At 37.8% G+C, this 23,262-nt stretch overlaps 3 protein-coding genes and 4 non-coding genes across 8 annotated transcripts; 2 read left to right on the top strand and 5 right to left on the bottom strand.

Annotated features, from left to right (window-relative positions):
* Positions 1-641: 641 nt before the first annotated feature.
* On the top strand, positions 642-3,390 carry pole3 (polymerase (DNA directed), epsilon 3 (p17 subunit)). Its single transcript, XM_062988786.1, has 4 exons — positions 642-1,129; positions 1,426-1,511; positions 1,608-1,726; positions 2,697-3,390. Exons 1-4 carry the CDS (start codon positions 1,064-1,066, stop codon positions 2,876-2,878), a joined length of 453 nt encoding a protein of 150 aa, XP_062844856.1. The 5' UTR covers positions 642-1,063; the 3' UTR covers positions 2,879-3,390.
* A 1,362-nt stretch (positions 3,391-4,752) lies between these two features.
* rpl12 (ribosomal protein L12) lies at positions 4,753-9,033 on the bottom strand. The gene is made up of 7 exons (XM_062988214.1): positions 8,878-9,033; positions 6,597-6,670; positions 6,232-6,330; positions 6,000-6,081; positions 5,239-5,325; positions 4,887-4,999; positions 4,753-4,802 (listed from the first exon to the last, which is right to left on the bottom strand). Exons 1-7 carry the CDS (start codon positions 8,912-8,914, stop codon positions 4,797-4,799), a joined length of 498 nt encoding a protein of 165 aa, XP_062844284.1. The 5' UTR covers positions 8,915-9,033; the 3' UTR covers positions 4,753-4,796.
* Positions 5,068-5,194, bottom strand: LOC134303771 (small nucleolar RNA SNORA65). The gene has a single exon (XR_010007700.1). It is a non-coding gene; the product is annotated as a small nucleolar RNA SNORA65 (small nucleolar RNA).
* On the bottom strand, positions 5,806-5,932 carry LOC134303772 (small nucleolar RNA SNORA65). The gene has a single exon (XR_010007701.1). It is a non-coding gene; the product is annotated as a small nucleolar RNA SNORA65 (small nucleolar RNA).
* On the bottom strand, positions 6,438-6,562 carry LOC134303770 (small nucleolar RNA SNORA65). Its single transcript, XR_010007699.1, has one exon. It is a non-coding gene; the product is annotated as a small nucleolar RNA SNORA65 (small nucleolar RNA).
* Positions 6,745-6,871, bottom strand: LOC134303767 (small nucleolar RNA SNORA65). The gene has a single exon (XR_010007698.1). It is a non-coding gene; the product is annotated as a small nucleolar RNA SNORA65 (small nucleolar RNA).
* Positions 9,034-9,747: 714 nt separating the features above from the next.
* On the top strand, positions 9,748-20,653 carry lrsam1 (leucine rich repeat and sterile alpha motif containing 1). Of its 2 annotated transcripts, XM_062988212.1 has the most exons (25): positions 9,748-9,845; positions 10,380-10,501; positions 11,535-11,591; positions 11,738-11,782; positions 11,879-11,956; positions 12,044-12,112; positions 12,207-12,291; positions 12,723-12,844; positions 12,953-13,043; positions 13,203-13,312; positions 13,434-13,463; positions 13,549-13,671; positions 13,850-13,989; positions 14,347-14,391; positions 14,993-15,063; positions 15,765-15,864; positions 15,948-16,035; positions 16,162-16,236; positions 16,997-17,077; positions 17,406-17,501; positions 17,733-17,831; positions 17,934-18,065; positions 18,613-18,673; positions 18,774-18,958; positions 19,241-20,653. In XM_062988212.1, exons 2-25 carry the CDS (start codon positions 10,430-10,432, stop codon positions 19,361-19,363), a joined length of 2,178 nt encoding a protein of 725 aa, XP_062844282.1. In that variant the 5' UTR covers positions 9,748-9,845; positions 10,380-10,429; the 3' UTR covers positions 19,364-20,653. The 2 variants fall into 2 exon arrangements, with proteins under 2 accessions (XP_062844282.1, XP_062844283.1); XM_062988213.1 differs by lacking the exon at positions 11,535-11,591 and having other exon boundaries at positions 11,768-11,782.
* Positions 20,654-23,262: the final 2,609 nt, after the last annotated feature.

The following is a 23,262-nucleotide window of genomic DNA, read 5'->3' on the forward strand; positions in this document are numbered from 1 at the left end:
TTTGTTTACTAGTCCAGTACCTTAACCACTAGGCTACAACTGCCCTTTTGAGAACCATTAGTTTGAGAACCATTCATCTAAACATCACCTAAAAGAGCTTCAAGTATTACCAGTTTGACAACAACTGATCTAAAGCACCAGATAATAATAATAATAATAATAATAATAATAATAATAATAATAATAAATAATAATAATAATAATACATGATAAAAATAAATAAATAATAATAATACATGATTAATAATAATAATAACAATACATGATTATTATTAATAATAATAATAATAATAATAATAATAATACATGATTAATAATAATAATAATAATAATAATAATGATAATAATAATAATAATAATAATGATAATAATAACAATGATAATAATAATAATAACAATAACAACGGTAATAAATAATAATAATAATAATAATAATAAATAATAATAATAATAACAACAACAACATAATAACAACAATAATAATGATAATAATGATGATATAATAATAATAATAATAACAACAACAATAATAATAATGATAATAATGATGATGATAATAATAATAATAATAATAATAATAATAATAAACGTTACTCGCCGTCTATTGGCTGGTTTGAGTGACGTCATGTGTGAGGTGGAAGTGAAAGGTGAAACTCGTGGGTTTGGATGTTGAAGCTTCAAAACAAACCGGACTAGGAATTGAATTCATGTGATGTTTATTAGAACTGTATAAAATATTCATGTTTGGTTAGAAATATTGTATATGTGGGATTGTGGAACTCACCCGGTGCAGGTGTTCAGTTTACTTCCAGTTGGTGTAGTTTGCTGGTAAGCTAACGGCTAATCGGTAGCCTGTTTTCGCGGGTTGATGTAGTTGGTTGCTCACACTGACCTGCACTTTAATGTTACATCCACCGCGCTCGGTTTAATACATTTATTCACTTTTAATCACATTAACACACCGAGCAGAACTAAACTTTAAACATACAGACTCGTTAAAGCTACGTAAAGTTTCTGGTTAGTTTAGCTTTAGCTTATTTAGCTGACTCAGTTGGGTGGAGAGATGGCTGAGAGACCGGAGGATCTGAATCTACCCAACGCTGTCATCACCCGCATCATCAAAGAGGCTGTAAGTGTAAACTCCTATTTATTCGATCATGTTGTGCTTATTTTATAGTAGAATTTAATATGCAAATCACAATGCTTTATGCTTTTATTTAACGTTCGCATCCCAAATGGCTTTATATTCCCTGTGTAGGCGCACTACTTTCTCTTTACAGTAACACTACGTACACTTCTTCTAGTGCACTACTGGAACTGCATTGATTGATTTGGGATTTGAATGATTCATTGTGTCACTTTAGCCATCAAGTTCATATTTTTGTGACTTGCAATGACACATTTTCTCTGATTTTATTGTTTCAGCTACCAGATGGGGTAAACGTATCTAAAGAAGCAAGAAAGGCAATTTCTCAAGCAGCAAGTGTGTTCGTCCTGTATGCAACATCATGGTATGTCTGTGTGCTATATATATTTTTTTGAATCTCTTTTTTTATTACACAATTCTTTAACTGAATGTCCGACTAATACCATTACTCTCTAACCAGTGCCAACAGTTTTGCCATGAAAGCCAAAAGGAAGACCCTGAATGCTGGGGATGTGATGTCAGCCATGGAGGAGATGGAGTTTGAGCGTTTCCTACCACCCCTGCGTGAGGCTCTCGAGGGTAAACAATAATAATCCCGTTCTTAAAACATACAAATAATCTGTTTGCAACATTTTTGTATTATCCATGTAGATTTGAAATGTCTTTGGATGCAAATACACACTTGTGTATTTTTCTCTTTGTTCTGTTCAAGATTTTGTGTTTAGTGTGTTTCTGGTATAAATGTACAGCTTGATAAAGGTTAAAATGTTTGTTTTGCCATAAAAGACCAGGCATAAATACTCTCGCGCTAATTGCAGAACAGAAACAAATGCCACAGTGGCACTTCTTCCAATGCAGCTTGTATTTTCATTATGTTATGAAACTGCAGTCTGAAACTCAAGAATGCAACGACACAATCATTCTCATATTTGCTTTTAGTTAGTTCTCAGCCAAATGAAGTGACCAATCAAATTTGTATAGTGAGTTTGTGTCATGTGACATGTCTGTCTAGCCTCCTTACTGAAACATGAAGCCCAGTGCAGTCCAGCTTACTTTGTGTAAAAAAATAAGCATCAATCTACAGGAGATCGAAATCTCACATAAAACTCAAGACCTCTAGTGGCTATTACATTGGCCAGTACACTGTATAAACAGTGTATACAGAATAACAGCTGTGTACTTAACGACATGCCTTTAATTAGCTCTGCTATAAATACAATTATTAAACTATGCCGTTACCGAGACATTCAGAGCTAAAGAAAGCTGATAATGCTGATTTGATTTCGACCTTTTGTATCCTTCTGACGAACAGTACTGCAGGGAACTGTATTTTGAACTTGGAAACAGTTATCGCAGACTCAGCCAAGCCCAATTTCTCACAGCTGCCCCATCAAATTAAAGCTTTTAGATTTCTAACACAGTTTAAGTCCAGTTAACAAGGCACACTGAGGTAATTTAGTATTGAAATCTGCAGCTTCAGCAGTACAGTTCACATAATGACCTGCGAGTGTTTTACTCATCGTTTAAGTTGCCATCTGTTTCTTATCAGCCTACAAGAAAGGGCAGAAGGGCAAAAAGGAGGCATCGGAACAAAAACGAAAGGACAAAGAGAAGAAGAACTGCACTGAGGAGAATGACAAGAGCAGAGAAGAAGAGGAGGAGGATGAAGAACACATGGAGGAAGAGCAGGATGGAGAGAACGAAGGAGACGAGGAGGATGTTGAGAACTGAGCAGAAATAGCTGAAGTTTAGCAATATTTTTCTACCTGTCCTGGTGTGTGAAAGACTTTGAAACTTAATGGTTCAACTTTGCTGAGGGAAAAATGGGGAAAGAAAATCCCACAACCAACCAGCACTTGGTCTGTACATTATTTAAGCACAGACAAATAAAGGTACCCGATCACTAGTAACACTGAACTTGAAGCTGCCTTTGGATGTGGTCTCCATTTCTACCTTCTTTATAGCAGGGAGGTTTGATTTAACTGTTCAGTCAGAGTAACAGATTTAATACAATTCACTTCATTTGATTCACATTCATATAAAAATAACTTGAAGTGTTGGAAACCTGGCAGCACTTAGTGGGAAATAGTTCATGATTTTGAGAATAAAATCGGACAAAAATGAAATCGGATTCTTCTCAGGAGGCGATGGTTCTAACACTGGGACTTTAAATGTGTTTGTACTTTTATAGAAATGAATTTGCATGTTTTGACTTCTTTTCATATTAAAGGTGTTTGAATTTCTATGTGGCCGTGGGTTTTATTTTACCAATCAAAACAGGGAAACTTTCTCAAGTATGTAAGGCTTTAAAATAGTATCAGAAAATTACACATGTAGCATCGGTTCAATCCTAGTTTAAGAGCTCTGCTTCAGTCTCTCTCAAAACAAATGTAATAACTTTAAATTGCAACATTGGTGCTTTAATTAAATGTTTATTACAACTAGGTTCAGTATAACTACGTAGATTCATTCTGTGTGGCCAGAAGTCCAAGAAGTATCATTACATTTAAGGGACCAAGTTTTGGATGGGTAGCACTTCATAATTTACCAGAGTATTTATGCTGGCTCAAATAAATCATTTCCACTTTGATGCCAATGCACATAAACACAATTTTGATTACTAAATTCTAAGTTTGCACAGAATGAAAACAATTTTTATACACTTAGGGAAATAAAATGTAATAAAAGCTGTACAAGTCTGTTCTATTAATATTTACTAAGCTACTGTAATTAGGAACATGTTCATTTACCATCAGTCTCTAATTTTTAGTCTTTTTATTCCTACAATATATTATTAGTAAATGCATGTTGGCCAGGGTTCCAACAGCATCCAGAACATGTTCCCAAAGCACTGGTAGTTTGTAAAGTAAAACTAATCACAAAGTATTTAGTTTAAGTAGTGGTGGGCTGGGGCAGATGCAGCAACAGTAAATGTTTGCAAATAATTGACTGGCTGTTTAGAAACACTACATTTGGCAATGCAGGAAGCATGTTTGGTTTATATGAACATATAGAACTGCGCAAAATTCAGTTTGATCCCTGGATCAAACGTTACACTAACTTCACCAACAAGAAGTTATGCATTGAAATGAAGATCTGTCCTTTTGAAACATTTACTCACATCATTACATTTGATTCAGTGCATCTACTGCAACATGAAGTAACTCACTATATGGACAAAAAAATGGACAGACATCCCATTCCAAAACCATGGTCCAGTGTTCCTCCCCTCCAAACTCTTATAGTCTCCTTGCTTATGAAGACATTCCACAAGATTTTCTGAGAATGTGTTACTATTCAGATAAGTGTGTCTCTAATCTATGCAATGCTGTTGGACGAGCAGCGATGGTTCACAACCAAGGGTTGATTTTATCCCAAAGGCACATGAAAGGGTTTGACGTCAAGGCTTTTTGCAGGCCAGTAGATTTCCTCCACCCCAGACTGGTCACACCTCGTCTCTGTGGACCCCATTTCGTGCACAGGAATAATCGTACTGAAAGCAGCCAAAAGCTGTTACAAAGCCAGAATATTTTATTATTCATGATTAATTTTATACATGTTAGTAATGGGTGTGTTTGAAAACAGAAAAAGACCAAGACCAGGAATTCATTTTTCACAAGTTTATTTGCATTTCTTTGCCAATCCAATCTTAATCCTGCAAGAAAAAACACAGATGTAGTTTAATACCAAACTGTACACAACACAGACATGATTTACTGACTACATCAGTCATACTTACAGAAGGGCATTCTACTTTGCCGCTGTTGATGTCATCGATGACGTCGTGGGGTAGGCGTCCATCGATGGTGCAGCCCACAGACTGAGCTGTACCCAGAATCTCCTTGATGGTTCCTGAGAAAGAAAAACATGAAGTTCAGCCTTAACTCTTTGGGTCAGGATTTATCATGATGTACTGTGATTGATGTTCCAGGCCTTTCGGCACAGAGCTGACCACATTACTGGGCAGCCCTGCTTCCTAGAGCTGGGTCACTTTTAGCCTCCACTGGACTAGAACAAGTCACACATACAGACCAGACCAGTGGCGGGAGGCTGACCTACAGTTCTTATCATTGTTTTAAATGCATACGTACCAGAGAGCTCTCTGGCGATGGATCGTGGCCTCATGACACGAGCGATGTTGACAATGTCATCGAAGGGAACGCTGCCAGAGTGCTTAACTGCAGGGAGAGACAGTTAGGAGTAGTAAACACCTCCAGTCCTAATCATTTTGCCCATTCGCACAGGCAAATCATAAAGCATGTTTGGTTTTTAACTCCTTGTTTAATGAGCTACTTTCAAAGCAGAAAGGGTCATAAACAGGACTGTGTAAAGTATTAAGTCTTCCTGATACATTGATGGCACTTAGAACCATTTAAAAGCAAGAGCTTGGAAAAATCTGAGCTCCAAATTCAAGACTTGAGATTCTACACAGAACGCTACAATCTCAACCGCTAACAGTAAAGTTTCTATAGTATAAAGTAATTCATAACTGCCATCGGGACCAATGGTTAAAAATTGATTGACTATAGTTTATTTTTTAATACACACATGATTATTACAATAAATGCTTGGTACATCCCAACAACCCAATGTTAGTGTCAACTCCAAGCTGAAGGACAGTAAAGACTTAAGTTGGTAAAATAATTAACAAATCTGCAGCTTGTACCAGGTCTTTCGGCACAGAGTTACCCATCGGATTGGGCAGCCCTGCTTCCTAGAGCTGGGTCACTCTCAGCCTCCACTGGACTATAACAAGTCACTTTCACAGACTGGCACAGTGGCGGGAGACTAAGGTCAAGTGGACAGGTGAGGAAGATGAGTCTAAAACTGCATAGGTAGAAATTCTACTCACTGTTCTTGACCTTCTTCCTGTCACGGGGAGGCTCCTTCAGGGCCTTGATGATGAGGGCGGAGGCAGAGGGCACCACCTCGATCTAGAGGAGAAGAAAAATTGTTTAAAAACTGATGACGGTACTTTAATTTAGCCAGAGAAAATCAGTGGTCAGCACAGACCCTGGTCATCTTTAAAAGGTTAGAAGATAATTCTATTTAGTGTACTGCACTACTGATGTCAGAGGACTTACCGCAGCCTGCCTGTTCTGGATGGTCAACTTGACTGTGATCCTCAGGCCCTTCCAGTCACCGGTAGCCTTGGCAATGTCATCACCCACTTTTTTGGGAGACTATAACAAAAACACTAAATGAGCAGCTGGCATTATAATGATTATCCTGAACAGACTACCGAAATTTACGTAAGCCAACAGATGTTCATCATCTGATAAAGAGATACGTTTGTTCCAGACCTTTCGGCACAGAGTTACCCATTATGTTGGGCAGCCCTGCTTCCTAGAGCTGGGTCACTCTCAGCCTCCACTGGACTATAACAAGTCACACACAGACCAGAACAGTGGCGGGAGGCTGCTCAATGAAATAGACAAATCCTACTTACCAGACCCAGAGGTCCGATTTTGGGGGCCAAAGAGGAAGTAGCACCAACCTCTCCACCTGTGCACCTCATGTACACTGAAAAACAGAACAGCGTTGTAAGTAGGCAGTCTGAACCTACATTAAATATAACGAATACGCTCACATTTGCGACTTGTTCCAGACCTTTCGGCACAGAGTTACCCATTAGATTGGGCAGCCCTGCTTCCTAGAGCTGGGTCTCTCTCAGCCTCCACTGGACTATAACAAGTCACTTTCACAGACTAGCACAGTGGCGGGAAGCTGATCTCAAACTTGCATTTAACAGTACACAATTTAACTGACAGGGTTATTCACATAAATTTGCAATACTGTTTTATTTGAAACTTTATTTTAGCCATTGCACCCCTTTATATATTGTACTTTTAGCAAACATATCTGGCTACATCACACATTCACCGAATTACCCACTTTTATAAAGTGCTTGAACACAGTTTATGACAGCAAATATCCATCATGTATCAAATACAAGTAATTTATACAATTTCCAAAAGAAATTTAGGAATTCCAATTTAAGTAATTAGAAAATTAGTTTCACAGCTACCTGTAAGAGTAAGTTCTCATGAACCTTTAGTCACCCAAAATCGATTTCTGGCTGGCCAGCCCCCAACCTAAAAACTTTTAGGTCATTTTTATGGTTTAATTATAAGGTCTGTATAATAATAACAACACTTATTGGTAGATGTAAATGCAGAATTTGTGTCAGTTCTGCACCCAAAACATCTTACAAAGCAAGTCTAATCTACTTTTGTCATTTTTAAAAGCATGTAAATGATGATTCACTAAACTAACTTTGTTTTGGCACTTTAATGCAACAATTAATTTCGCATTCACTTACTTTGTGTTAATCAATAAATTCTGTCTGAAATACCCGTCAAGCAATTGAGCTGTGATTTAGATATTACACAGAAATGGCAAAACCTGAACCACTAGGAAAACTGATGCCATTTGTTACTAATACAGCAACGTCTTCTAGTCATGTCCAGCAGTTATGTTTTGGATGCAAGTGTAACAGTTTACATCATTAATTATGTACAATTACACTAAGAAGGTAGAAGTTAACTTGTAATGCTAGGTTTTTGTGACCATTCAAAATACTTCTAATAATTAGTGAAACCAGAATATGAGTTTGTCAAGTAACACAGATGTTACTGATGCAGAGGTTTTTGCCACAAAACATCACAACAGATATAAATCAACAAACTGCACAGTGCACACCTGACTTGTTAAAGTCTTTCCCTGTGGGAGGAACCCGGAGCTCCCAGAGGAAACCCCGGCAGACACGGGGAGAACATGCAAACTCCACACAGTAAGGACCCAGACCGCACCACCTGGGGATCGAACCCAGGACCTTTCTGCTGTGAGGTGACCGTGTTACCAATTGAGCCACCCTGTCAAATATGAAACCCCTACTTTATACACATCGCCATGGTGCCACCAATTACATGAAGTTACTTTGCCAATCCACCCCTTGCCAAATCAAACTTTAAACCCAGTGCAGGTGCCACCCTGCCAAGTGTTCTCTTATTTGAAAACCAAAATATGGCCACCCTGTTAAAGTTAAACCGTAATTATTGCAAGATTATCTCATGGAAAATTTTAGTTTTCCAGTTTAATTTAATTGTACAACAATATAAAGAACTTACTATTAGCAACATCAGTTAAGATTTTTTTTTTATAAATCATGTCTCATATCGAGCCATATAAATTCACCTGCTTAATAAAACTGAAGAGACACTTCACTTCTGTCCTGTGACAATACTGTAATATTTAGTTCAGAATTTTTATATCTATTTTAATTTCAGAGCCTTGGCTAAGACAGAAAGTCGCTTGGTGCTTTCATGCATAGCGACTCTACAAACCACGTGGTCTACCTTATCGTCGAAACTCGCAAAATTATTAACTTTTAAAAAAGTAGAAAGCACCAAAACAATTATATATACATATATATGGTTGCAGTTAAACCAGATGTCCTGCATCAAACTGCAGTTACGCTAAATTATTGTAGCAAGCATGCTAATTATGCTAACTACTAGCACGCTCGGCCCTCAATTACCCTATTTTTAAATAAACTAAATGTTTTCTACAATAAGCTTATGACCGGTTAACCACTTACCTTCTAAAAAAAAACACACTTATTACATACCCACACGTAAAATAACCAGATCATAAAGAGGCCCGCTAACAAAACAAACCTCACAGGGAAGCTGGGACAAAAGCCCACCTCAACCGTTTTGTAAACATACCGACTTTAATCTCGGTGGGGTCGAATTTAGGAGGCATTGTGTCGCTGGTGAAGCTGAGCTCAGGTCGGCTTGATTTGGTGAGGGTGTCGGATGAACCCGAATTCGGGACGACCGATTACTGTTGCACCTTCACCACCCAAAGTGAGAAAGGAAAAGGACCGAGCGGCTGGTGGAGTCAGTTTATATATAAACACAAACTCTCGCGATACTTCAAAACACCGCGACACTTTACATGGGCAGAGAAACGACCTGTGTTGCCAGGTCTGCCGCTTTCAAACTAGTGAGGTCATCACCTGTATTTGGACTCATTATACTGTAGAAGCCTTTCTGCTGTAGGAATCTGACAGGTTCATTACACGCCATAAAATTCATCCTCTAAACATTTGCAAGTAAAACTTAGAAGAAAAGAATAAGAAAAATTTAGTAGACGCTTTAATACATTATTTTATCAATATTATAAATATTATCCCTCTAATGCACAGTGGTCACTACAGTGGACAGCTTTTCAATAGCTGTTTTTTCTTACAAGCACAGGTTTTCATGCTTTAAATGCATGCATATCAACCCCCACAGTGGCCACTGCATCACTCTATAGGATTCTACCCAGTGGTCAGGACTGGTTATCATAATTCATGCACCACAGGGTTAATACGTATTAAGTTAAAAACGTATTACATATTAAGAAATATATATTAAGGCTTGTTTTAATGATCACTGTAAAAGTAAGGTTATAAGATTACATATTGTTTTGAATATACAGTGCAGTACTGTCTTAACTAAGGATGTCAGGACTTCGAGTGGTTAGAGAATGAGTTTACAGGATCTGGCAACCCTCGGAACGCCAGTCAAAACATTGTATTGATGTTGAGATAATGTGCTTAGCCTTTTAGCTCGATGGTTTGGCAGCTTTCTTTTAAACTGGAGCTACTTGGATAAACTGACAGTCTGAAAAGAAAACATCCTACAAGGTATTCTGTATTAGAAACACTATATTTTACTTTAATTATTTTTCTTATGTTGGTTCTAAAGTAGTGGGGCGTAGCTAGCCTGCTAACGGTAGGTAACCTGCTGGTTATTCGTTCAGCATATCTAGCTATAAGCTATTATCAAATTACCTTGTCATTAAGGGGAACGTTGACTACTTGTAATATCAGAAAAGTCTGTATAATACCATAACAAATGGCATTATTTTGTCTTAAAACCATCAATAGAGAAAAAGCCAAAGATAACTGGGTCATAAAGTACACTGTGATCAACAGTGTGGAAGTATTGTAATAAATCAGAAAGCTTTGCCAGGAGAAATGGGCTAACACTAATATATCATATAGATTTTCATGACAGAGCACCACAATTGTATTACAGGTAAACCAAACAACATAAAATATTAGACAGATGAATTAAATGTAGGCTGGGAAGTGTTTTGTGCAATAATAGATGCTGTAACTGTAACTGGATTAAGGATGTTATCTTCTGAACTGTGTCCCTCTTGTTCTGTTCCACAGTAAACTCTGATTCATATGGAATAGGTCATTTAATACTGAGTGACCTAACCATGCCTCTGTTCTTCAAGAAGAAAAAGCCGAGCGAGGAGTCGAAAAAACGTCTGGAGTATCAGCTTACCCTGGTGAGTATGAGTGTTTATTTTAATGTACTTTATACTGTTAGTGGAGAGCAAGGACAAATAAATTGCATTTTACTGTGTATTTGCTACATACATCCCCAAAGGTATAGACACAAATAATCACCATAGAACTAAGTAGGTACTATTTTAAGCAACTTCTAGCCAGAACGAGAATCAGTAACAAAATATTCAGAAATCTGTTACAGTAAAGCCCAGTGTACAAAGACATAAATTGGCAAATAAGACGTCTACTGCTTACTGTCATGTTTGTTTGTTTGTTTATTAGGATTTTAACATCATGTTTTCACTTTGGTTACATTCATGACAGACACGGTTATTCAGTACACAAGGTTCATCACTTGACAAGGTTATATCAAACTTAGTCATGGACAATTTAGTGTCTCCAATTCACCTTACTTGCGTCTTTGGACTGGGAGGAAACCGGCGCACCCGGGGGAAACCCACGTGGACATAGGGAGAACATGCAAACTCCACACAGAAAGGATTCGGACCACCCCACCTGGGGATCGAACCCAGGACCTTCTTGCTGTGAGGAGACAGTGCTACCCACTTAGCCTCAGTGCCGCCCGCTTACTGTGTGGGAATTTAAAATGGTATGCACAACCATCTAGTGGTAATCCTTGGATTTAGTGATAGCTTTGAATGGTCTAATAACATGCAACAGATATGACACAATTTAACAGGACTATGTTCACCCCGTGGTGCACACACCTTTTCCTGATGATGCTCTTATATTCCAGAATGAGAATACAAAAGGCTTTGATGAGCAATAATGTGAATTCAGGCTTCTCTCACGACTCCCTAGTTAACCTTTATGGAAAGTTCAGAAGCACAGGATGCAAAGTGGATCTCCACTTCCTGTATAATTCAGAAAACTGGATTTTTATGCAGCAGATTAACTAAGAAAGACAGAGATCATGACAATAATAACACAACATTTTGCAACTATAGTTTACTGGAATGTAAATGGAGAAAATACAATATACCTGTTTGCTTCTGTTTTTGTTTGTTTCAGTCTAAAGAAGCTGGTGCAGATGACATATTGGACATTTCAAACTGTGAGCTTTCTGAGGTAAGTGACTAGGAACATGCTGAATTACGAATCACTATATTTTAGGACTGATCCTTTTATCCTGGCTATGGACATTCAGATACAAGTTTAGTTGTGGCAGAGAGAAAGGTCATTTCACAGTTGCAATCACTGTCTGTCATTTATAGGTTCCATCAAATGCTTTCTCTATCTGCAAGGTGCTCCAAAAGAAGGTGAGAATATCATCTGCCGCCACACGTCCTAATCTGAGCTAAAACAAAACAAAAGGCTTCTCTTACATTTTCACTCGTTTCTTACTTTTACTGCAGGTGTTCATTCTACATGGAAATGAACTGAGGTCACTGCTGCCCAAAGGCTGCTCCATCAGCTCTTTAGAAACTATAAAGGTGAACATCCGGACAGAACAGATTTCATTATTATAATTTTACAACCATGCCTTATGTAAAATCCTTTTAACTATTCTATTTTCACAGGTTCTGGACCTGCATGAAAACAAGCTCACCTCACTGCCAGACGATATTGGACAGCTATCCTCTCTACAGGTAACGTGGTTCTTTATGGTTTTAACTGTATTTGCATTGTCAGTACAGTTTATTGCTGTTTAAAGCAAATAATGAATATAACGATTCTACCTAGGTTTTAAATGCAGAAAATAATCAGATCAAGGCACTTCCTGAGTCTATAGGGGATCTTCGAAATCTACAGACTCTTAATGTAAAAGGTATGTGCTTGTATTTTGCATTAGAAATGTCTATGAGTCCACAACATATAGCTTGATTAACCATCTTATGGCTGATTTCTTTTGCATGATCAGTCTATAGATAATTTCCAGTTAGGGTTGGCTTAGGGGTGGTGGTTTGTAAGATTGTTTTGTAAGATGTAATACATCCAGCGAAGCATGAGAATCTGCTGCTAGTTGCAATGTCTGTAAGCTGTCCATTATTTTAAATAGACATGTATTGCCTGTGTAGTGTATCTCGTGCTCCAAAACAGTAATATTGCAGATCTTGAAGTTGAATCAACCTTTTTCATTAGCACATCACACCACGGTTGATATTAGTACATGCTATTAGTTGTGGCACAAATGAATGTGGATGGTTAAATAATTTAAATATGTACATATATATTGGGACAAAATCATGTTCTGTGAAGGAAACTGTCTCAGTGAGCTGCCCTCATCAGTGACACGTATGTGCAGTCTGCGCACACTGGACCTGAGTGAGAACAACATCAGAGAGCTGCCCAAGGAACTGGCCAATGCCCGCACCCTGGAGGTCAGAGTCTTTATTAAGAGATTATGCGCTTTCATAAGATGTTTTCCGTCTACATTTTAAGTAAAACACGAGTGGAATGTTGTTGTTCTGTTGTGTGTGCACATGTAGAGTTTAACTCTGGATTCATGTGTTATGAACTACCCACCTGCTTCAGTCTGTACTGCAGGCACAGAGGAAATTCAACGCTTCCTCTGCTCAGGTAAATGATCTAGTTCTTTATATGCTGCAGACAGACTCGACAGACTTACAAAACATTCTTAATAAGCATTTATTTTATTAAAAGGTAAACTTTAGCCATATTCTCTTTTGGTGGAGTATGTCTGTTATATGACTAACTAAATAATGGTGTTCTTTGCAGAGCTGGGGCTGGAATACTGTCCTCCTTCTCAGTACCTGCTGCCTGTTTTGGAGAACAACAGCTGCAAGCAGAGCACAGATGTTGTGGATGGCGAGGCTTTAGCCTGGCAGGTAAGGGATCTATCAAAAAAGTATCTGTAGCTTTGGGTAATTGTTTTAAAAAGACCACTGGCCATAGATACTTACATTGTTGTCTTGTATTTGAGTTAATACTCGATCTCTCACGTTCCAGAGCAAATTCATGGACTATGAGAAGAAAAAGGTACAATAGATTGTTTTCCTTGGTTTATCTTGATACATTAAAGTGCTGTTAACATTAAAGTGCTCTCTTTTTTTGGCTGTATCAGGAGCAGAAGCAGCTTGAAAAGCTGAACTTTGAGAAAGAGCTTGAGGAGAAACAGCGAGAGCAGGCACAGTTCCTCCTCTTTAATAACTCACGCAAAAAGGACATGCTGCTCTCCGTCAAACTGGTACTTTTAGGGTTTTACACATTTAGTTTTACTAAGCCCTGTATTTAAAATGTAAATAGCTGTGAATCTGTTTCCTAGAAAGCAGTACCAGCTCCTAGTGTTTTATAGTCTTTTTTTTAACGAACCTCAGCTGTGCAAGCAGAAGGTTTTCATATGTATGTGGGTTCTGTGGTTTTAGGAGCAGGAGCGATTGGAACAGGGTGTCTGCCAGCAGCAGAGGATCCAGGAAGCTGAAAGGCAGAAGCTGCTGGAGAAAGTTCGGCTTGCTGAAGCTAGCATTTCCACACGTATCACTAACCTGCTGCTGGACAACAAACGGTATGAGGACAAACTAGTCAAATTTTAAAAATCCACAATAAAAGTCTTTTTGTATAAATAACTGAAAGTAAACCTGTTTGCAACTTTTAATAGAGAAATTGTACAGTTCAGGCTACAATTCAGTTGTAGCCTAGCGGTTAAGGTGTTGGATTAGTAAAGGTCGCTGGTTCAAGCCCCACCACTGACAGGTTGTCACTGCTGGGCCCTTGAGCAAGGCCCTAACCCTCAATTGCTTAGACAATATACTGTCGCAGTACTGTAAGCTGCTTTGGATAAAAGCGTCTGCTAAATGCCTAAAATGTAAATGTTTAAATCCTTTTGTTTTGTTCTAATTTCTGCAAATTTCTGAACCTGCAGACAAGCGAAGAGTGCAGAGATTCTTCAGGCACTGGAGGAGGACCGGTAAGTGTCTGCAGCTCATTGATCCAGCTGATAAAGCATAGACCTTCAAACAGACGCTCTTACTGTGGTTATGAAAAACCTTAAGAGTGCATTAAGCCATTACAGCTAATCCAGTCATAGAGCCCAGAGTTCTCAGATCTATTTTTAGGTCTATTGATTATGGCTGACAGGGTTTATATTTTTTTATAACTGAGGTAACCACAGAGACTGTTGTGTCATGCTATTTTGTTTGTAGATCTGAGATAGTGCCGTCACTTTTTCTTAAACAAATTTTAAACTAAATTCTGTATCCTGTGCATAAATAAGTCATTTATTTCTGAAGTTTGCTGGATTAAGTATAATTTCTTTGTCATTACCTATACCTTTGTTCTGACACAACATGTTCTACTGCATAGATGATAAATGGGACCGGACCTGCTATGACTCCGATAAATGAAAATAAAAATGACTTTCCCAGCATTATACTTACTTGATTTACTTTAGATTCTAGATCCTGAATTCATAGGAAACTACTGATTGAAATGTAAGATAGAGTTATGTAGAGCATCACCTTCTTCAGTATGTTTAGTTGCTATTTTGTCACGTTTTTGTTTATCCGAAGGATCCGTATGGAGCAGCTTACCGCCATTACACAGGAAGAAGCCAACTCTCTAAGGAAGAGAGAAGTAGCAGGTGAGTATGCACCATCAAAGCTCTCAAAAATAATTCCAAAATAAAGTTACTTTCAAATCTTTAAACACTTTTTTTTTCAATTTCAGCTTTGTAGCCCTCTTTATCCTGGTTAGGGTTGTGGCACCACCTAGATACACTGGGCTGAGCACCAGTCTAGTGCTTTGAAACACACATTTAGGAAATGTTATCCAGAGATAGGGAAAAACCAGAGAAGACAAATACATACATGGGGAGAACATACACAACTCCGTACAGTGACCAGAGACTATTATCAAATACAGGTCCTTGTAGATCAGTTAACATTACACATATGTGCTCAAGGTATGTAAACATCAGAACATTCAGGTGTTTCAGCCACATCCATTATTAACAGGTGAATAAAATCAATTATATAAAATAAGTAATATGCTTTGAACATTGTGGCAACAGTTTGGGGAAAGCCCTTTGCTTCTATAAAATTTGGCGATGCATCCCCCCTTAGACCTAGCCAGTCAAGTCTGTGTAGATGCCCAACTGGTCAATAGAATCTCTGAGATTTGATCCCTGGTTCTTGGCAGCAGTGGGGTAGCGCGTTTTACTTCTGCTTCACCTGAGCAAGTTTGTGTTCACTGTAAAAATACTGCTGGATGGACTTTAAAACATCTGTCACTAAACCATGTGTGGCATTTCTCTCAACTCCCAACGTCCCTCTTTGTGTGTAGTTGCTATGCAGACCATGTTATCAGAGAGCTACTCGCTGAGGCTATTGCAGGAGGCCAGTGAGACCAGGAGACAGAACATGGTGTCTGAAGCCTGCAAGAGGTACTATGATTTCTACAGTTAGATTTTCACACCTTCTCTTAACTCATCAAAATCAAATATTTCTCATTTCTCTTTCTCCTCAGTATGGAGAGCTTGGATAAGAAGTTCGAGCAGGTGTTGGCTTTGCAGCAGCTAGACAAAAGCAAAGCCATTTGTCAGATTCTTCAGGAGGTAAACCTCCGTCCTGTTCTTGCAGTAGATGTGCTGCTCCAGGATCAGATTTCCTGTCTGCTAAAGTGATTGTTAAAGTACTTGGTGAGAATATAAGTGTTGACTCGATGTTGCTATGTGCTGCAGGAGGAGATGCAAAAGGCGGCTTTTGAGGCCCTGCAGCTCCAAAAGGACAGTGTACACGGCTACATCCGCAGTCAGGTACATCATATCTTAAGGGTTAGATTAGGGATGGGCATGATTGTGAGAATAATGGCTGTCAGTTATAGGTTTTAAGAAAGGCCCTACCTCATTCACAGATGTGAAAATCACATCACGGACTGTGAAATGTGCCTTTTTCCCATGAAATATGCAATTTGCTCACGTTTGCTGGTTAATTTGCACTATGAGGCAGTCCTCAACCAATTCTGTCAATTGTGGGGGGGTTCCTATTTGGCTCTGTGTTTAAGGTTTATCATTTAACTTGTGATTGTAATTTACTGACTGCTGTAAAATGTGGCACTTTTCTTTAAAAATCAGAGAAATCTATGATTTTTGAAAAACAAATATCAGTGAAATTAAACAAATTTTCCTGTAAATTTAGTAGGGCTCTAATGATAAGAATTTAAAATGTTCTCATATTTAAAATATTTGCATCCCTATAATAAATAATTGTTCATTTTATATTATAGAATGGTTCATGTGAACTTTTGTCTAACCAGCATCTATATAATAATATCTATATCATTCCTGATCACAGGGCAGAGGTTATTCAGGTGCAGCCCTCCATCGCAAAATTTTATTTTTCTCCTCTTTTTTGTTGCTGTTTCTTACTTTTTTAAATCGACACTTTTGCTCACATATCACCAGCAACGTCACCAAATACAGTGCTCATTTTGCTAACACATTAATTGCTTTTATGAGTCATTTTCTCATTGTTTTAGTTTTTGGTTCCACCCTCACCTTATCTCTATGTCTCTAGATAAAGCTAATTGAGGCAGAGTTAATGCAGCTGACAAAGCTGGAGATTAAAAGAAGGAATCTGGATGCAGAGAACTTGCAGGTATGTGAGGACGGCTGATACTCAAAATACAGGGGAAGACAAAGTGATGGAAACCTGTAATGAGATATTACATGACGGTGGTAATAATACATAGCCCCTTGATTTAACTGGCTTATTTTTTTATTACTATAAAAAACTGACATTTTTTGTTTGCTTGGGTTTCATGATTTCCTTCTTTTGTTTAATCATTCACTTCTCAGCTTCAGATGTCACCCCATCCCACTCAGTGTAGCTACAGGATCCACTACAAAAGTGTTTTTGGTTGCTTAGTAACTTTCATTTCTTTATATGGTCACTTGTGAGTGTGTGCTGTGTTTGGTTTTGGTAGGAGGCTCTGGCTGAACACAGAACAGCTCTGACTGACATGCTGCAACAGTTACTGAAGCAGAAGGACCAGAGAGAGAAGGAACTCAAGCAGGTCTTGGTAAGGTCCACTTCACCACAGCCCCAGCCTCTGTAAGATTTACAGTTAGAAATTTACTCTACAGAGTTGTCAGATCAGCAGTTGTCCAAGTACTGGCCCCAAGCCAAAATAAAAAATAATGGTGTACAAAACTGTGGATCAGAATAATCCACTCTAATTTTTTGACCAGACTTTTTTTTTATTAAAGTGAGACTTCATTGCAGAATGAATTTATATCTGATTATTTTTTAGATGGAATTGGAGTTGAAGAGTGACTCCACTCAGCAAAACTACTGGATGATTCAGTATCAGAGGCTGCTGGATGCCAAGCCGCTGTCGCTACGCATGCAGGTTAGTTTAGGTTCATGTTTACTTGCGTTTACCATCAAACCTGTTCATCAGAGTTCAGTCTGAGTCACAACGTTACATCGACACCCCTGTATTATCTTAAAGGAAACTGGTGTGGATAAAGACTTGGTGAATTTGCTGTATAAGCTTTCAGCTCAACACTACCTGCCAATCATAGCGCATCATCGAATCACACCTGAGGCTCTGCGTCACATGACCAACAAAGAACTCAGCAAGGTCTGCTTTTGTTTTTTATATTGTTTACAAATTTTGACAGATTATTTTCTGATTAATTCTGCTTAAAATTTTGTATACATAATGAATGTATTATTTTAAAAGTCGGTGAGAATAACTTAAAGAAGATACATTTCACATTTATGGCTTTTAGCAAGCACTTTTATCCAAAGCGATTTAAAAATTGTGACCAGATACAATACAGGCTATTAAGGGTTATATGCCTTACTCAGGGGTCCAACAGTGGCAACCTGGCAGTGGTGCAACTTAAACCAGTGACCTTCCAATTACTAGTCCAGTACCTTAACCTCCTGAGACATTTTGGCTTCGTTATGCCTTATACCTTGTTGTGCTTAACTTTGACCTGTTGTCCCCATCTAGTGGTAGCAAAAGTACTAGCCAATAAATAAGGTAAAAACAATATGAAGAAGGCATAAAAAAAATCAAAGCTCTAAATTTGAGTAATTCTTTATGACTTACATTTAAGTGTGCACTCCACTGTGCCTAATCACATTTTCATTTACTTCTAATGTCTTCTGTTTGGCTTCAGCTGGGAATCAGCGAGGTGGGAATACGGAAATCTCTCCTGCTCTGGGCCAGAGAGCAACCCGGTAAGAACACTTTACAAAACTACATGTGTAAGAGAGGAAGTGACATCTAAAAATCATTTGCATGAAAAATCACGTGTGGTTTAAATGTTTTACAACTCAGGTACTCCTAAAAAGCTGAAAGAGGAACAGGAAGCTGGCCTGTCTTTACCACACCAGCTGACCCCCCCACTGACCCCTAGGACTCCACGTACACCAGTGACCCCTAGCACCCCTTTAACTCCGACAGCCTGTAGCCCAGGAGACACACCCTCTACATATGAGTGTGTAGTGTGCATGGAGGCAGAGGTAAGACTGAAAGCAAAAAATATTTAGATCTGAGCCACTGACCGTGAAAACCTAGTAAGCTCTCTACATAGATGCATTTTACGTTTTTAGGCTGTCCGAATACTTAGATTCCTTAAAATGCTGCCTACTAAGATGCCTTAATTTGAAGCAATAAACTGGCTAAATATAGAGGGAGAATCCATGCTTTCCTAGCGGTGAAGGCAATCAACTCACTAGGTTTTCAGACAGACCCACTGTCTACAATTCTCTCATTTTCTGTACTTGTTCTCATATCTTTTTCAGTCCCAGATGGTTTTCTTGCCGTGTGGTCATGTGTGCTGTTGCCATGTCTGCAGCGAGGCCCTGCATTCTTGCCCACTGTGCCGTGGTGCCATCTCTCAGCGCGTCCGCCTTTACCACGGATAAATCTGGAAACCCTCTCTTCTTCACTGCCTGGTCTGCGCCGATACCCGAAACCCTGTGACATATCCATTTACTACTCATGCTTAGAATTTTGGGCTATCAGTCGTCACACATTTGGAATTGAATGCCTTTGCTGCTTTATCAGTCAACAGAACAGGAGTGTTTGTAGAGAAAAGGACGTTACTAGGATAGACGAGAGTAATTTTATCTGTTTATCTGTATATTTAATGTATGTTAGTGTCCTGAACTTAATATCATTGTTTAAAATATTTTTGGTTACTTAATGCTGGCTGCATTGGTGTATATTTGCACTACTTTAGTACTTGTGCCTTTTTGTATCTGATGTCTTTCCCCGTATTTAATATATTAGCATAACAATCTATACATCTATACATCTATACATGAACTTAAAGCCAAAGCTAGATTATTACTTAATCCTCTTACTTTTGGTTATGTTTGGGTGTGATTTAAAGGGATACAGTGTAAATGCAGTTATAATTCATAGTTTCACACATTTTATCCAAAACATAATTGTGGTTTCTTGAAGGGTCTACATCACTACTATGCACTAGGCATTAACACCATACACGATTTTACAGATCTTTTCCAAATAGTCCCGTCCTGGTTTAGTCTTCTCTACTGCATGATAGATACCGACCTGGGGACTATGGGCTCTTGCTTTCTCTTAGACACATCAAGCAGCCATTGCATGTTTTAATACTGCAACCATACAGGATCACGGGAATGAACTGCACAAAATGTCGTTGTACACAAGTATAATGACAATAAAGGTTCTTCTTCCTATCATCCCTCTCTCCCCGGGTAAGGCTAATTATGGTCTATTTGTAATTCTGACCATGGCATGGGCAAGGTTCAAACTCACCAAGTTCTAAAACTCTTTTGTGTTAGTTATGTTTGATTTGATTTTCAAGCAAACTACATCTTCAGTAATCGCTTTATCCTTATCAGGGTTTGCATGTACACACACACACACACACGGGCAATTTAGAGCAGCCACTATGTCCTCTGCATCTTATGATGAGTACTTTGAGTACCCAGAGGAAATAATTTCGGCCGTTGGGAAATCATGCCAGTTTCGTCACTGGCTGTGACTGCAGGCAGGGATCAAACTAAGGTTCCCAGCACCCAGACTACATACTGTACCACTTTGCTGCCCTAACAAAATCAAATGTTTGATTTAATTGTTTTTGTCCATTATGTCCATTATCTTGTGCGGCCCTTGTGATGCATAACATTTTATTTCTGTATTAAAGATGGCACATCTGAGAGCAATGCTAGGTGTGTGCTTTCCAGTTATCTAGGTATTTATTTAAACTGGTTATCTAAGGGATTATTAAAATACTATATTATACTGTGTTAAAGACAGTTAAAGCGTGCTTAGTTACAAATCATAGAGTAAATGACATCTAGCATGACTGTGTATAAAATATTGGAAAATTAAACAAATATTAAAAATTTAATTATCAGTGCCCAGTGCAAAAGTCTTAGACCATCTCATGATTGATTAATAATCTGACCACTAGTATATCAGAATTGATCTAGGGCCACATACCTTTAGCACACTTGGTGTTTGTCTTGGACTTGTGTAAATTTCAACCAATTATATATGGGAACAGATCAAATATTATAATTTTATGAATTTGGATGGCTAATGAATGTGAACGTTTTAACTCATTAACTGTTGACTTGCAAGACCTCAGATTCAGTCGCAACCTAAACACACCAACCTGTTGTTAGGTCTTTAACAGTGGCATCTAAATGTTTCTGTGAGGCATTTTCAGAGTGCAAAAAGCTTGTGGTGCAGGAACAGTATGAAGGATTGGGGGTGTTGCTATCCAGATAAACATGGTTTTAATTAGAAGACTTGCACTGTGTATTTGCTCTTCCTATAAACATATTTGTCCATTGCTTAGTGTTGCTTAGTCTGATGTGTTTACCCTTATGCCTACATCTCTTTACACCATTTACATTATTGTGAATGTTACTACTGTATTCAATATAAACGTTTACCTAGAGCAGTGTAATTATACTATAGACTAGTATGAAAGACAATGACTTGTGAAGCAAAACCAAAAACTTGTTATACACCATTCTTCTAATTTATCTAAACTGAAGTCGAATAGTTATTCATTAGCATGTAATATTTATATGAAAGCCTTCCCACCTACATAACACACAAACCTGGTGCACATTAAACGTAAAGCCTTAAATGTGAAGCAGTTATTATGTCTGTGTGTTTTGCATTAATACTGTACTAATCCCTCAAATGTATACCTCCTTCTCCAGTGCAAGAAAATCCCACTGTAGGTTTTATGCAGTATAAATTGTGCTTATATATAATATTTGTTTGGATTCTGTACATTAGTGACATGATGTTTCTACATTTACAAATAAATGTAGCAACAATACTTGGTTGGAGCCTCAGTTTATCACTGTTCTTCTCTTTCACACTCATAAAATGATCTGTTATTCATCATTTTGTTTAAAATATTGGAATATGCATGGATTGCTATAGAGGACCGTGAAGATGTGCAGCATCAAGACAAGGATTTACAACTTAATGAACATACAATATTGCAAATTTGAGCAGAGCAAATTCCATAAACCTTTTATCAGTCGTCTCTCTCTCTCTTACACACACACATAAATGTACACTGTTGGCCATATACTATATGTGGCAATTTAATGCAGTTTTTATTGATGAAAATAATAAATCTCAAAATTGTTCTAAATATAATTAAGAAACTATATTAATGTTTGCAGGAATTTTGGAAGACAGTTTAATCACACAATTTAACAATCAAAAATGAGCAGCCATACTATTACAGTACAAATCAGAACATAAGTGCGTATGTTAAACTACAAGCGTTAAATACTATTTACAGTAAACATCTGTACAAATCGCTGCGTGTAACTCAAGAGTATTAGTTGTCTTGCCTTAATTGTACTATTACTTTATTAAACACACAGAGAGTAAAGCAGCACTATGAGAACAGATTACATAACGTACTACTCTGAGTCATTTGTTCTTGTATTCTGCACCAATTCGATGGGTACCAATATTAGAGTTAAATTAGTCTAAAATAGGGCTGTAAATGAAGGGAACTGTCAGTTGTGAAACATTATATTTATATTTTTTTTACATTAAATTTCCTGATTTTATTTTTCAGCATTTAATAATAATTCTAACAATAATACACTTGTTTACAGCAGTAAATGTGATCAGCTACAACTAAATTAAGAACATGGTAATATCAACCTAAGATCTAGTACTAGATCTAGTAAAAGTACTAAATATCTAGTACAGTGTTTTTTTGTCTGAATAGAGGTTATTCAGGATGCTTCTTATCTGGAACCATCTTATCTGTTGCTGTGGTGACGTTACTTTTAATGAAAGGAGGTGGGTGACAGGATTTGTAACATGCTAAACACAGTGATGCAACAATTTTTTATGTGGTTACCATGAATAAAAGGAAAACATCCAAACTATTACAGCCCTAGTTTTATACTCTTAAACCTACATCCATATTTGATCTGATGTGTTTCAGTTCAATCCACTTGTACGTTTTATGCCAGAAGTAAGTTTAATGTTGACTGACACAATAAACACTCGACATAAAGTGCCTGAATGCATGCAGTCATTAAAGGCTGGATTATACAAGCAAATGTTTATGCACGTTCGCTGCTGTGTTTTTTATTCACATTCAATATTTAAAGACAGTTATTTCATCAGCACCAGGCTCTCTAAGGTCAACTCTCCCAAATCCATACTTATTCAATAATATAAGTATCATTGATTATTGATTGTATCATGCACTATAAAACTGAAATTTGATTTCTGTGTACAAGTGTCCTGAATCTTTTATACAGTATTAGAGTGT

The sequence above is a fragment of the Trichomycterus rosablanca genome, chromosome 26 (genome assembly GCF_030014385.1).
Source record: "Trichomycterus rosablanca isolate fTriRos1 chromosome 26, fTriRos1.hap1, whole genome shotgun sequence".
In the NCBI taxonomy this organism is placed as follows: domain Eukaryota; kingdom Metazoa; phylum Chordata; class Actinopteri; order Siluriformes; family Trichomycteridae; genus Trichomycterus; species Trichomycterus rosablanca.